The sequence below is a fragment of the Ursus americanus genome, chromosome 14 (genome assembly GCF_024610735.1).
Source record: "Ursus americanus isolate L20-20 chromosome 14, mUrsAme1.1.p, whole genome shotgun sequence".
NCBI lineage: Eukaryota > Metazoa > Chordata > Mammalia > Carnivora > Ursidae > Ursus > Ursus americanus.
Window position 1 is genome coordinate 65,005,631 of NC_142140.1, and position 14,433 is coordinate 65,020,063.

General features: G+C 46.0%; 1 protein-coding gene and 1 long non-coding RNA gene across 2 annotated transcripts in view; one reads left to right on the forward strand and one right to left on the reverse strand.

Annotated features, from left to right (window-relative positions):
- Positions 1-6,243, forward strand: part of LOC123792080 (uncharacterized) — a 63,348-nt gene extending 57,105 nt beyond the window's left edge. Inside the window, exons 3-4 of the long non-coding RNA XR_015726775.1 lie at positions 1,207-1,406; positions 6,055-6,243. This is a non-coding gene — a long non-coding RNA (uncharacterized LOC123792080). The remainder of the gene's footprint in view (positions 1-1,206; positions 1,407-6,054) is intronic.
- Positions 78-14,398, reverse strand: SCO1 (synthesis of cytochrome C oxidase 1). The gene is made up of 6 exons (XM_045797229.2): positions 14,064-14,398; positions 12,932-13,022; positions 9,947-10,144; positions 9,089-9,181; positions 5,116-5,231; positions 78-1,011 (listed from the first exon to the last, which is right to left on the reverse strand). Exons 1-6 carry the CDS (start codon positions 14,346-14,348, stop codon positions 877-879), a joined length of 918 nt encoding a protein of 305 aa, XP_045653185.2. The 5' UTR covers positions 14,349-14,398; the 3' UTR covers positions 78-876.
- Between the last annotated feature and the right edge of the window lie 35 nt (positions 14,399-14,433).

Sequence of the window (14,433 nt, forward strand, 5' to 3'; positions counted from 1 at the left end):
AATCCTTGGGTCTCTGCTCTGAGGGCTGTGTGCTGCTGTGCGTGCACCCACGATTCACCCACAAGAAAGGTCATGACTGCAAAACTGAACACACCTTTATTTCACACTTGTTGCAACCCGGTCTAGGCAGACAAGTACCCTGTGTCACAGTCATGATCAAGATCCCCTTCTGTCCACTTGGTAGGTCACTGAAAACCCAGCGATTTAAATAAAAATCACATAAAAGATCTGTAGAGAAACTGATCTAGCGGTTTTCCCCCAAACAACAGATTTCCTCTTCATTAGTAACCGCAGCAGGTGCTGACGGGAACACAATGCAAACCTGACCGTGAGATGTGTTAACACGCAGCACTATACATACGTGCGCTTTCAAGTCCAAAGATTAACTACGAATGTCCAAGAGCCTGATTTGACTGTTACCAGCCACCAAGAACCCGAAGAGGAAAAGCAAGGGCACTATGGAAATTTCACTCTTCCTGGAAATTCAGCCTCACACACTGGACAAGGGTCCAGGGCGCTGGAGAGGCAGCAACGCTGATCCAAGGGCCCTGCTGATGCGGGGAAATGCACCTGCCGTGCCTTTCCTGCTTCCCGGGGTCCGCTCCACCAGCTTCACACTAACTTGGTCCTCTGGGCTCAAGTGACTATTCGGTTGGAATCTTTATAGTTCCAAGAACTATCCTGGCTGAACCCAAGGGTAACACGCCCTGTCCAAAATACAGATGTTCTCGTGCAAAGGCCATTCTGTAGGTTGCATATGTGTGTGTGTGTGTGTGTGTGTGTGTGTGTGTGTGTGTATGTATCTTGGCTCCTATGGGAGACAAAGCTTTTCTCCTCTTTCACAAGAGAATACTGCGGCCGGGACGGTGGCTCTGGCTAGCTCTTCTTCCTGTGTTCCCTCATGTGCGCGGCAATGGAACCAGCAATTTCTGCATTCTTCTTGTTCTGGCCAAAATAATCTAGGAATTGACCATCTGGTCCAATCAAGTACATGATTATTGTATGATCCACCTGCAGGGAAGGGGGGAGAGAGAAAGGACACACAGATTACCAAAATACGCCGCTTATTTCACTGAGTAAATGCCGCAGAAGAGAATTTCACATTAATGCTTAAATAGCCTTTGTAATCTCTGTCATTTACAGAATGGGTCTAAGCCTATTATAACAAATTCACGGTGACAAGTACCTAAATCTTCTGTGTTCCAGGACTCCACACTGACTACTGCTTTAAACAGCAGCTAGAATTTGGAATTCTTGTTCCACCTGTAACGTGCGCATCCACACGATGTCTGAGAATCTACTTCCAAGAACCGGCTGCTGCTTTACAAAGAGCCAGGTAGCTCATGATGCCTAAATGTTGCCTACGTTTTAAGAATCCAGAAAACTCACCACTGGAGGAAGTAAAAGTAAGTATATAATTTATAAATTCCAGCACAGTAGTTGGTCCTGATATTAGTGATGCAAATGGAAATGTGAAAACAAGGGTTTTCTCCCTTAGGAAATTTGTATCTACTATGTTGAATGATCCTACGAGAAGCAGATGACCTGGAAACACTCAGGAGCCGTAAATGCTACACCTCCAAGGACTCCTCTTCAGTTTATTATCTGTTTTCCAGGCAAAGCTCTGAAAACATTCCTAGCTCTAACTTAGGCTTACCTTAGTCATCCATTTTTTTACTTATATGCTTCCACCAAATCCAGTTTAAATGAGAAGACCTGGCGCCTAGAGTCCTTGGAATCTACTGCAGGCTTGACTGCTATTTGGCAAGACAAAAAGACAGACAGGCATGTGCTCACACATACCGAACGGGAGCCGCCCCCCGAATGTGCCCGTCGCACAGTATAGGTCTGTGAGGTCATTACTCCTTATAGACACACATTCGTACAGGGAGCGTGAACGGAAAGAGCCACTTGCCTGCGCACACAAGGAAGGAATGTACGCCAAGAGCTCCGACAGCTGGTGGTTTCATGTGTCTTGGAAGAGCCTAACGCGGGAGCAGGACGCGGAGCTGCACTTCCCCGCACATCTGACAGTCACGGAGGCGTCTCCGGCTCGCTCTTCGAGCCTGACTGTGGCCTGCATCGTTCTCCCTACTTCTTCCTTTTTCCCACTCCGTTCTCTCTCTCCCTTAAAAGACTAGAATTCCAGTGGATTTCTTCAACGAGTGTTCTTACTATAAGTTACTTTCTAGCACACAGTGAAAATACTGTTCTATCCGCATCCACCAAACTTGTCAGTGGTCACGTCTCCACGTGCGGCTGGCTTGCGGGCGAGCGAATCGCTGTCTGTCTCTAACACAGGGTGCTTTAAAGTGCTAGCAGTTTCTAGGATAGAAATAGGAAGTTGGTGTTGACGGACGTGCTCTTTCTCACTAGGTATCCTTCTCCTCTACAAACGACCCAAAGGGCTCGAGAGTAAGCTGAATCACTAAGTGCCAGACCGAAGCTTAAACCCGGGTCTGTCCACTTTCACAGTGCACTCCTTCCACCAGCTCATGGCCACGATCCCCGCTGGTGTTCTACTGCGGACCCCCAACGCGGCTTTTCGAACGTGTGAGTTTTCTAGACACATGTATATGTTCCTTATGTTTTGAAAAGGTAACACGTGCACAGAAAAATGAGCACAAGAACATAAACTTATGCAGTGGAACTGTGTCACTCGTTCCAGACGCCCAGCGTCCCTCTGTTGTGCTCAGAGGGAACCACTGCCGCCGTTCCTTCTGGATTCTTCCAGAGAACTGCTTGCACTTACTAGTGTGTCTGTTCCTGCCTACCTCCTTCACCACCAGCACTGCTTCCTTCTGTGTGGAAGCAACAAAACACTCTAGCTGCTTTCTCATTTTACAAGGGACTGGACACCGTTCTCTGACTACACACACAGTAGCTTTTAAAAATCGGTTGCCTGGTTTTCAGTCTTCTCCAAGAACGCTGCTATAGGGCACAGGTGTAGAAACAGTCCCCAAAGCAGAATCTCTGAAGTAAAAGGTATTCACTTTAAATGTGACACACTGCCCCCCGAAGAGGGTGTATCACTTAAATTCCTATCATCCACGCAGGGTGGTGCCTGTTCCTCCTAATTCAAGTGTATTCCCTCTTTTCCCAAACTAGATTTCGACAGTATTTCAAACTTTCAACCTCTGCGGATCTAACAGGTAGAAAGCAGCATCACATTGCATAATTCCCATTCTTTCATTCGGAGTGGAACCGAACATCTTTTCTTGGCTTTGAAAGCCAGTTATTTTTTTCTATTTTTTTTTTTTTTTTTAGAGAGACAGAGAGAGACAGCATGGTGGGGGGCAGAGGGAGAGAACCTCAAGCAGACTCCCCGCTGAGCACAGAGCCTGACGCAGGGCTCGATCCTGAGATCGTGACCTGAGCCAAAATCAAGAGTCAGATGCTTAATGGACTGAGCCACCCAGGCGCCCCAAGTTGTGGGGTTTTCAAAAACACTTCCCGCGTAACACAGACTAAGGTGGTAACACATATATAACGCAGTGAAGTCCACGCTTAGCTTCCGACGGAATCCCACGTGTCTGGTGTGCCCACTTTACACGTACTAACTGTCTGAAGACTCCACGGGCACTCGAAAGCCAGAGGCTTCCACTCTGCGGCTCCTGAGATTAAGAAAACCTCGCTCGGTTACATCTCAGCCTTTAAGACACTCCCTCACTCCCTGCAGGCCCGTAAGTCTTGCCAGAAGCTTCCCATACCATTTTGTGGATGAAGGTCTGTGGCTTCAAGGCACCGAAGGCGTACCAGTGAAAAACCCAGCCAGCTGGAGAGCACCTCCCCCTACTGGCTGATGTAGCAAACGTATAGCAACCACCTCATTGGTTCCTTTTTGTTGTTACTTTGATTCCAGGGCAGTTAATAGCACCCAGTGTTCATTAGCTTCAGGCGTACAGCTCACTGGTTCCGAACAAAAGGTCAAATTCTTAGGGCAGCAGACCAGTGTGTCGCAAGCATGAATTCCAGAGGGTCCAACTCTCTACGAGACTTAAATAGCCGCATTCTAATTTTTAAAATGGAAAGTCACCATTCCCATTCTGGATTCTGTGCAGGACTGCCTTATGACACAAATCTCGGCGCCCAAAGGCACCTTCATGTTTATGACCTGCAGGGCACGGGGCTGTTGCTACTGGTTACAGGCAGGCTCCACGAAAATGATGTGTTCTCGTGAGTCAAGACCAACCCGTCAACGGAGACCACACAGGCGATGTTCCCAAGTGTTTTACGAAACACACGAAGGCCGGCGGATGGTAGAGTCGGGCATCTGTCTGACAGCGGTCCGACCCAAACCAGGGTCTGCAGACAGACTCTTATGACTAATCGCTTTGCTCAACCAATGTTACAGAGAAACCAGAGCATGAGGGGAAAAAACGTAACTACTACTACAAGGTTGACTAGTAACTGACAGGAAGAAATGTCCAGTTTGGGAAGAAAGCTGGGTGGGCGGGGCGGATGCCCTTTGTGGGTGCTTCGCTGTGAGAGCACAGGTAAGAGAAGGAGCAAGGCTCGTGGGGCGGCGTGGCTGAGTGCCAAGGCAGAGCTGTACAAACACCACCTCCTGTCTGTCCTTTATCAGCAGAAAGCAAATATAAACACAGAACTTTCTACAGTTCCTAGAACCATACCCCTCACAGACAGTCTACCTTCTCACGGCTTTCAGTCTTGTCTCTTGCTTTTCAGAACTCTTACGCATTCCAAAAATGCGGTTCCCAGGGCCTCACACTACTTCCTATGCCTCTTCCTGGGGACACAGGGAGAACCTACACAATGTTTTCAACTCAAAAAAGCGCTGTCCCCAAGTGATGGCTTTTTATTTCCAACGTGATATCCACTGAATCTAAAATACCACTCCCTGTGTATTTTCCCGTAATTTTATGGGCCACTAAAAAGGAAAACAGACAACGAAGTTATGAGAACAGTGAATATACATTAAACCAGCATCCTTAAAAAAATCGATGCTTCTATTGTCCTTTCAAATATCCCCTACTCCTGAGGAATTCCTGCTGATCTCAGCCTTTCTTTCATTTCTGAAGCCAGTTGTCTGAGCTGTACGACTGTGTGGGGCCTGAGAGCCGGCCCGTGGGCGACACCCGAGCATTTACTCACTATGTAGTCCTCATCCTCGTCCTTGGGGCCAGGGCTGTAATACACCCTGTATGCTCGGGCCACTTGATCAATCTCTTCTTTGCTGCCAGTCAGGCCAACCAGTTTGGGAGAAAATTCTGAATAAAAAATGAGAAACACAGTGAAAAAACAGAAGCAAGCGAATCCCCCGCCCCCCGCCCCATCGACTTTAAAAACCAGTCTCAGTTATAAAGCAGCTCTACTGCCACTTTCTTCTGCGGGTCCCTGAACACTCCCTCATGATTCGCAGGAAAAGATGCCCACAGAACAAATGCAAATTCTCCTTGGTAATAAAAAAGTCACATTCGCCAAGACAGGCCATGTCCTGGGCCATCAAATGCACCCTAACAGATTTAAAAGAACAGAAACTGTATGACGTGTGCTCAGACCACAGCTGGGTAAGCGGAAAATCCCGAAACACGCGGAGATGAAAGTTCTGAATAATTCATGGATCAAAGAAATCTCGAGAGACTGAAAAGTACTTTGAACCAAGTGAAAATGAAAACACAACTTCTTGCCATTTGTGGCGTGCAGCCAAAGCAGTGCTTCAAGGCACATGTGTGGCACTGAATTTGTACACTGGAGAAGAGACTAAAATCAGGAATCTAGCTAGAAAAAGAAGAGCCAATTAAATCCAAAGTGAACAGAAGGAAAGAATGAGAGCAGAATCAATGAGACTGAAAACAGGAAATCAGTAGAGATAAAGCAACGAAACCCAAAGCTGTTTCTTTGTAACATGTAAATCAGATCCTTTCAAAACGATCTTGTAAAGATCTAGAGAGAATGGATTCTTATTATTTAAATCACATTTTTTTTATTAGTTGTTTTTAAATACTTTGATTACTTCTGAGACTTGTGATGTTTACAGATATTGTCATGAATTAAGCAGTACAGTTTTTCATTGTATCGGTTTGCTTCCAGATTCAGTCATCCCACGCCAACAGCTGTACCTCATTTTCCAGCAAACAATCTCACGGCATGCATCCGCTGTTTGGTTTCTGGGATTCATGGAAATGAGCTGGTGGAGGTCACTAAAACACCTGGATTCATCAGACTACAGAGATGACAGTCCAACAGCTAACAGCAGGACCTTCTTCCAAAGGTGGTGGAAAAAAGCCTACTGTCATTTCTAATTCATCCTGAATTAAAAAACTGTTCAGATACTGAAAAAGCAGATGGCTTGTTTTTCTTCTCCACTCTGAGTAGAGAGAAAAAGTGAATGAGGTCTAAATTAGTTGCACGTCCAAACCTTTTTAAAAAAATTGTTGCAATCGCAATAAATTTTCTACACGTGAACTTAAATATTTTTAAATTTCCCCTGGCTCCAACTTGTAAAGATTATATTGTCACTCAGTGTATGTATGTACTGGTGAAGCATACTACTGTGAGGTTTTTGCATTTCAGTTACGAGAACTCAGATCTCTCATTTGGGGACATTTAGGATTTGGTTAACCTGCGCCAATAACCGCCAACATCACACCTCCAATAAACCTCACTGTCGCCCAGTGAGTCACACCGCCTCTCACTGCTTTAGGAAATACTATGTCGTTCAAATTCCTGCTAAACCTGCACCCTTGTGAACATAAATTCGCCTTAAATATCTAATAAAAACTCTAAAACTTCAAGAAAACATAAACCTTTCTCACCTTTGGCTGGGCAAAGATGTCTTAAAAATGAAACCAAAAGAATTATCTATAAAAGAACACACTAATAAACTGGATGTCATCAAAACTGAAAACTGCTCTTCAAACCACATTAAAAGACTGAGACGACAAGCCACAGACCGGGAGAAAAATGTCTGTGATCGTACAACTGATAAAAGACTCGTATCGGGAATATATGTAATGAACAAATACAAGTAAAACGAACAGCCCCCCCAAATGAGCAAAAGCTGTGAAAAGACACCAGAAAAGAAGACTTACAGATGGTAAATAAGAACATGAAAAGATGCTTAATATTTTTTTTCTGAAGATTTGAGAGAGCGAGAGAGAGAATGAGCGAGTAGGAGGAGGGGCAGTGGGAGATGGAAAGAGAAACCCAGGCAGACTCCCACTGAGCGCAGAGCCTGACACAGGGCTCGATCTCATGACCCCAAGACCAGGCCTGGAGCGAAACCAAGAGTCGGACACTTTAACCAACTGTGCAACGTGCCACCCAGGCGCCCCGATGCTTACCACCAAGGGTCATCAGGGCAAAGCACGTCAGATCCACGATGAGCTACCACCGAACACCTAGTGAAGTGGCTAAAATTAAAGGCTGACCACATCGAGTGTGGTGAGGCCGGGCAGGAGCTGGAGCTCTCACGCACGGCTGGTGGGAAGGTGAAAATGTACGACTGCTTTGGAAAACTGTTTATCAGTTTCTTGAAAAGAGGAAAGCGCACCAGCCACATGATCCCACAGCCTCCTCGTACGCATTTACTCAAGAGAAATGGAAAGTCCGTGTCTGTACGAAGACTTGGACGTGAACGCTCTGTAGCGGCCCCGAACTGAGGTAGCGCAGTGTCCGTCAACAGAACACTGCTCAGCAACAGCAGAGTGGCCTACTGACACAGGCGCAAACACGGATGAGTCTCCAAAGAATTCTGCTCAACGAAGCCATTAAAAGAAAAAAGTACACAGTGTAGAATTCTGTTTACGTAAACTTCTAGAAAATGCAAACTAACCTACGCTGACAGAAAGCACATCAGTGGGTGCCCGGAGACAGGAGTGGGGGCAGGGGGGAGGGAGGAGCAAGGGCGCAAGGAAACCGCTGGGGGTGATGGGAACGTCCAGTTTTCGACTGTGGTGATGGTGTCACAAGTGCAGACATACGATGAAAGATGATAAACTACAGACTTCATATCCCTACGTGTTAGTTTATGTTCATTATATCTCAATAAATACATCAAATAAAGGAAGATACAGCAGGTGCCCCACGAAACACACTTTAAAATAACCTCAAAGCTTTAGACGATACGTGTTTCAATGGGTCATATGTAAAATTAAATGTAAAACTATTCATTAGTCCCTTTGACCACGAGCCTAAACCAATTTCACTATAATCAAAATTAAAATTCCTGATTTTTCAGTACCCACGTGCCCATCATTCCTATAACAAAACAGATTTTTATTGTCATCATTTTTCAGCTGAGGAAACTTGAATCCCAAGAAATTATGCAATGTGCCCAAGCTCATGAGAACCTAAGCATTCATCCTTAATTCTACCATTACTTAGTCTGTAAAAGTGCATTCTCATAGGTTTTAACCGGCACGAGGAGATGCTTCCACTTTCCACGCAAAGTTATATATGTATCTCTGTCATAATAAATGTTCTGGATTTATAAAAAATGTGTTAGGACCTCACACTGTAAAGAAAGTCTCTAATCTCCCAGTCTACACACTCCCAGGATGTACGTTTGTCCTAATTTTACAGAGAGAATGAGGTACAGAGCTGGAATTAGAAGCAATGTGTCCTCACTCTCTACTCAACGTTCTGTCAGCTTTGTTGATACATGAAGGCCAAGTCCAGTCCTTCCTGTGACAAAATAAACAGAGCTGTGCATTATTATTGGTGGTTATTTGCTTATCAGCCAAAGTCACAACTGAGCCTCGCCTTTTTATTTGCCTCTAAACCTAAGGATAGTATCATTTTTTGTCCTCCCTATTTCATGAGGCGTGTAAGGTCAAATGAGTTGATCTTTCAAAAACTCTAAGAGCTCAAACAGATGTAAAGTATTATTATCGTTTTAGTATTTTTATTTTATTTATTTACTTGAGAGAGACAGAAAGCATGTGTGTGAGCTGGCGAGGGAGGGGTGGCAGAGGGAAAGAGAATCCTTGAGCAGATTCCCCACCGAGCACAGAACCCGCCCAGGACCCTGAGATCACGACCTGAGCTGAAGTCAAGGCTTGGATGCTTAACTGACTGCCCCACCCAGGCGCTCCGAGATGTAAATATTATTAATAAGACATACCTTTCACATAATTTGCGATGGCTTCTTTTGTGTCCCTTTCTGGGTCAATTGTGATGAAAAGCGGAGTTAAATTTGGCAGAGTCGGAATATTATCTGGAAGAAAGTTCTCACTGGTCAGTATTTGCACTCTAGGGGAAAAGAGGAACACCAGCATTGACAGTGGACAGCAGTAAGTGCTACAGCAAGGCGTTCAGGAACAGAGGGACACCGAACATTCTAGCAGAGAGGACGGGCAGGGGATGGGACAGCCTGCAGGAGGAGCAGATGTCCACAGTATCTGTGGTGGAACCAGATAATTATCCTACCCAACACCTGCACCAGTGCATGCACGTTACCCAGATCACATCGTGTGGTTATCTCGTGTCCTGATCCAACCCGATGTTTGCAGTTTGCCTCCCGTGCTGTATCTCAAGGGCAAGGTAGCTATCATTAAGGCCTGGATCCCCCGAAACAATCTATTTTAAGGATGTACCCTGCCTCCTCATTGGTAATAAATGCTGCTAATTGTACATCACAGACCGTACCAGTGATTTTCCAGTCTGTCTGTCATGGGGACGATGGCAGGGTCAGTGATGGGCGTCTACAATCAAGGAAGGGACACAACGCAGAGCTATGGGAAACCAGACCTCACGGCATTTTTAAGCAATCTGACTTTCAGCGTCAGAACAAGCTCCCTCTGGTAAAGAATACAGTCACAGGAATCCAAGCAGGGAACAAATGCGATGCTGAGATTTTATGTTCTCACAATGAGCCCAAATGATCACGACACCCAACCTGACAGTAATACGAGAACGTGAAAAGCGTGGTCACATTAAGGACATTAAGTAAACGTACTTTTTATAGTCGGTGATGGCTTACCTATCTCATCCACAACTTGAATCATTTTTTCGAGTTCTTCTGGACAGACATCAGGGCAATGAGTGAAACCAAAATAAATCAATACCCACTGACCCACGTAGTCCTTGTCGGTTTTGGGTTCTCCTGTATGCGTTGTGAGGGAAAACGGGCCCCCGAGCAAAGGCTTTCCCAGGCTCCGCTGCCGTTCCTTCTCCAGCTCTTGAAGAGATACAAACACACACATTACAAAGATCAATCTAACCACAGGCACCAAAATGCCTGATGTACGGTCAGTTCTATACTCACGACTGTGGGGGCACAGACTGGAAAACAGTCTGTTTCCAAGCAGCTTAAAAAATCTTTTAAGAAAAATAAGAATACGACAAGGAACAAGATCAAATCAAATGCTATGGTATTTAGTAAGTACTCTAAGAAAGCAAAATGGTAAAGAGATTGCTTCCTCTTCTGAACAATTCAGTCCGATCGCGAGGCGCAACCACGGCGGGGGTGAGGCAGGGGTTGCCACGGCCCAAAGCGGACTGTCCAGGCCTAAGTGCGGCAGGCTGCGCGGCCTGGAGTCTGGAATCTTAGCCTGAGTGTCCCGGGGAGGGCATCTGAATAGGGTGGGGACAGCGGCCATGGGACCTTAGTTACACATAAGGGATTGATCACAAATAAGTGTATTAAAGATAAGAGGCACACAAGGCAGGGGCGCCTGGGTGGTGCAGTCGTTAAGCGTCTGCCTTTGGCTCAGGGCGTGATCCCAGCGTTCTGGGATTGAGCCCCACATCAGGCTCCTCCGCTGGGAGCCTGCTTCTTCCTCTCCCACTCCCCCTGCTTGTGTTCCCTCTCTCGCTGGCTGTCTCTCTCTCTCTCTCAAATGAATAAATAAAATCTTTAAAAAAAAAAAAGAGTCACACAAGGCAGAAGAGGTGGAAAGAGGGACTGAGAGAATCAGAACACACCCTGTAACATCGTGTAGAGACTGCAGGTGCTGGTGTGAACTTGTGGCTGAGACATACAGATACAGACGTAAGCGGACATGTAAGGACATACGTCTAGTTTCTAGCTCCGTCCACGCAGAGCATCGAGGAGCAGACACAACCCAGCAGCGACGAGCCCATGTCCTGACTTCTAAATATCATCCTCCACTACAAGGAAATGGCTTTTTGGAGAAGTGGCTGGTTTCGGGGCCACGGCAGAGGAAGGACAAGATGAGCCAGATTTAAGGAAGAACTCAAAGAATGCTGGAGGCAGGTCAAAAGGAATGGGAAGTTGCTCAGACTCCCAGGGACCAACATGGGACAATTTGAGCATCAAAATAAAGAGAATATGGATTACAATTCTCAGAATACATAGGAAAGCACAAGTCAGTATGGACATACGTAAACGGAGAGTTTGGTGGAGACGGGAATATTTACGTTTGTAAATACACACCACAAAATACACGTTAACTACGTTTTCAGTAGAGAAGCCTGACAGACGCATGATGGACCTGAACATTATCAGTATGTTTAACAAAACGCAGTCACGTGGTACCAGACTAGAAGCAGCGAGAAAACAGCATCACTTTGGTGACATTCCTGCCGAAAAGACATGACCTGAATCTGAGGTCAAGGAGGAAATCAGACAAACCCAAACTAGGAGACATTTTACAAAATAACAAGGTTTTCAAGGTCATGAAAGTCACATGAAGACTGAGAAACTGCTACAGACGGATGGAGACTAAAGAGAGGGGTGGGTACAGGAATGGTTCTAACCCGGATCCTTCTGCAACACTTGAACGAAGTCTGAAGGCTGAATGACAGTTAACACGTTGATGTTAATTTTCTGATTTGATGGCTGCACTATGATTATGTTGGGAGAACGTACTTGTTTGTAAAAAGTACACAGTGATATATTTGATGAGGGCATCATGTCGGAAAATACTCTCAGATAATTTAGAAATACTTTTAATAGTTTCATAATAATTTTTTAAAGTAAAACAAATACTATTGCAGGCAAAATTCCAAACTAAAGTCAAAAGACTGCATATCCTAGAACTGTCTCTGCCACTACTTTCCTAGCTTCTCAGATCTGTTTCTTTGTGAAACTAAAAGAACTTCTCATGACAGCATGAAAATCACAGCAATAAAACACCAATAGTTGTTACACAAAAGAAACACGTCTATATATCGATACGGATCTGACACTGTGAAGATTCTAAAGCCTAGGAATTCTTACACACTTACACACATCCTTTGTGTCATGGCATCAAAAGAGACTCTAAAGAACCAAAACAGATTTAAATGATATTTTAAAGGTTTACTGGAAACTTCTAAACCAAGTCTTAAAAGCCCGGAATATTCACTAAAATATAAAGTTCTTGCAAACAATTTCTAAACACTTTCCGTGCTAATCCAGAGCCGTTCCTGGTACCTCCTGACCAGGTTCTCCCAATCTCTGTCCATCATCCATGGTCAGCCTCTGGCCTCTCCTCTGCTGATACTCAGCGGTTTGCAGTGCGGGCTGGCCCTTCTCTGGCCCTCCGCGCACCCTGGGCTTCCCCCTGGCTTGGCAGAGCCTCGTCTAGTGAAATCCTTTACTTCTGTGTCTGCTTCCCTGCCATGTGCACCTCAATGGCTGGACCGCATCTTAGTCGCCTTCGTACCCTCTGGGCTTCACCACCCACCTCCAAACCTGTCCACATAAGTCTTTTCATATTGTTAGACAATGGTATCTTGGACTGGATCCTGGACTAGATAAAAGACAATTTAAAAAACTGGTTAATTCCAAAACATTTAGTGAATAGTATTGCACCAATTTTAATGTTAGTTTTGATAAATAAGCCATGGTTATATAATTTGCTAACACAGGGGAAGCCAGGTGAAAAGTACATAGGAACTCTCCCTGCCATCTTTATAACTATTCTGTTCATCTAAAATTATTTCAAGATAAGTTTAAAAACAAAATAAAAGATGTTACAAAAGGATTTTATTCTGAGCCGGCCAGAGGATATCTACTTACTCTGTGTCTTTTCTTTCTTGAAGTACTTCATTCCAGCCAATAAAGCCCCACCAATTGCAAATGTGAATGCCAGAGACTTCCAGGAAACCGGCTACTGGGGCAGAGATTTCAAATAAAAATACTAGTAAGATGCAAACATTTAACCATATTCAATTTACTGTCATGGCTTTTAATATACACAAATACAGGTCTTGATCCTGTCTAGTATGTTGAATGTTTCCGGTTACTCTGGGGTGAGAAAGTACTGACAGCGTCTGGGAGCAGTTACATCTGGGATGTGATCCAATTACAGAAGCATTCATTTCCAAAGGGAAAGTCCTTAAGTGCATTTCATGTGAAAAACGACCCAAAGCTCAGGTCCCATAACCGTTAGTAAGTGTGACCCTGACTCCAACTGCTGATTTCAAAACCGGTTAATTATGTGATTGTGTTGATACCGGGAACAAAAATAAATCAAATAAAATTCGGGAGGTTGACCTAATTCTGGCTTCCGGAAGTAACAAAGCCAAAGTAGAAATGGAGCTTCTTGCAAATTATTTCTTTGCACTCTTTTCCAAATCCCAAGGTAAGTAAGATGTCGACTACCTCGACCTCATTCATTAACCTTCCTCCCCCAGCTCCTAACGCCCACTTCTCTTACCCATCACTAGTGGGTAGCGGCTTTCAAGTTCTCCCGGTGTCAGAACTAGAACCTGAGAGAACCCAAAGAAAAAAGGCATACCCTGCACGCAACTACGACCCACATCTTGCTCAATTTCAACATATACACCGAACCTCTTAAGGGGGTTCAAGTGACAGAAATAAGCAGGCTCTGACTCTTCAATCCTGGTCAACTTAAGGCTGAGACCTCCAGGTAAACCCGAACCCTATTCTGGGGTATTATGGGGCGAGGAGGCGTAAAGTGCACTAAAACCCAAGCCCGAGAACCCAGCCTCATGGAGAAGGCGTCGGTTCTCACGTTCTCCCTTTCGGGCTGGACTACCAGCAAAGCAAGAAAAAGGCAGGAGGAGAGTCTGAGCGGGTAAGGCTGAGCTGGGGACCATTTCCGAGATCACCACCAAGTGGGCCGGGGAGGCCGCAGGGCGGTATGCAGGCGCGACGAGCAAAGGGAGGGCTGCATGTGTGCACTCACCCCGGGTTTGGAGGGGCGGGTGGGGTCCCTACGGCCCTTCGGCTCGGGGCCGGACGACCCCGGCGGGGGTGGCATCGCCGTGCTCAAGGGCCGGCTTCCCCGGCCGCTGCAAGCGAGCTCGGAGGTCCACCACGCCTCCTCTCGCCGCGCGCCGAGTTGCCTCAGCCAGACTCTGGCGGCCCCCTCCGCCGGGGCGCAGACCCCGAGCCCGTGAGGCACGAGCCACCAAAGTCGGCCCCCCGGAAGCCGCATGCTGAGGCGGGGGACCAGCCAGAGCCCCGCCATGCACTCGGGGGACCGCACCTTCTTTGACCCGCCCCCCGACTTCCGGCGCCGTTTCCACTTCCTCCGGAAGTCGCGGGGGCCGCTC

What these genes read in the sequence shown, in the direction of transcription:
- SCO1 (XM_045797229.2), bottom strand. Translation starts at nt 14,348, where the DNA reads ATGGCGGGGCTCTGGCTGGTCCCCCGCCTCAGCATGCGGCTTCCGGGG. An exon ending in CAAGAAAGAAAAGACACAGA is followed by an intron (nt 10,145 to 12,931) that starts GTAAGTAGATAT and finishes TATCTCTTCAAG; the next exon opens with AGCTGGAGAAGGAACGGCAG. An exon ending in ACGAGGATGAGGACTACATA is followed by an intron (nt 1,012 to 5,115) that starts GTGAGTAAATGC and finishes CCTTCCCTGCAG; the next exon opens with GTGGATCATACAATAATCAT.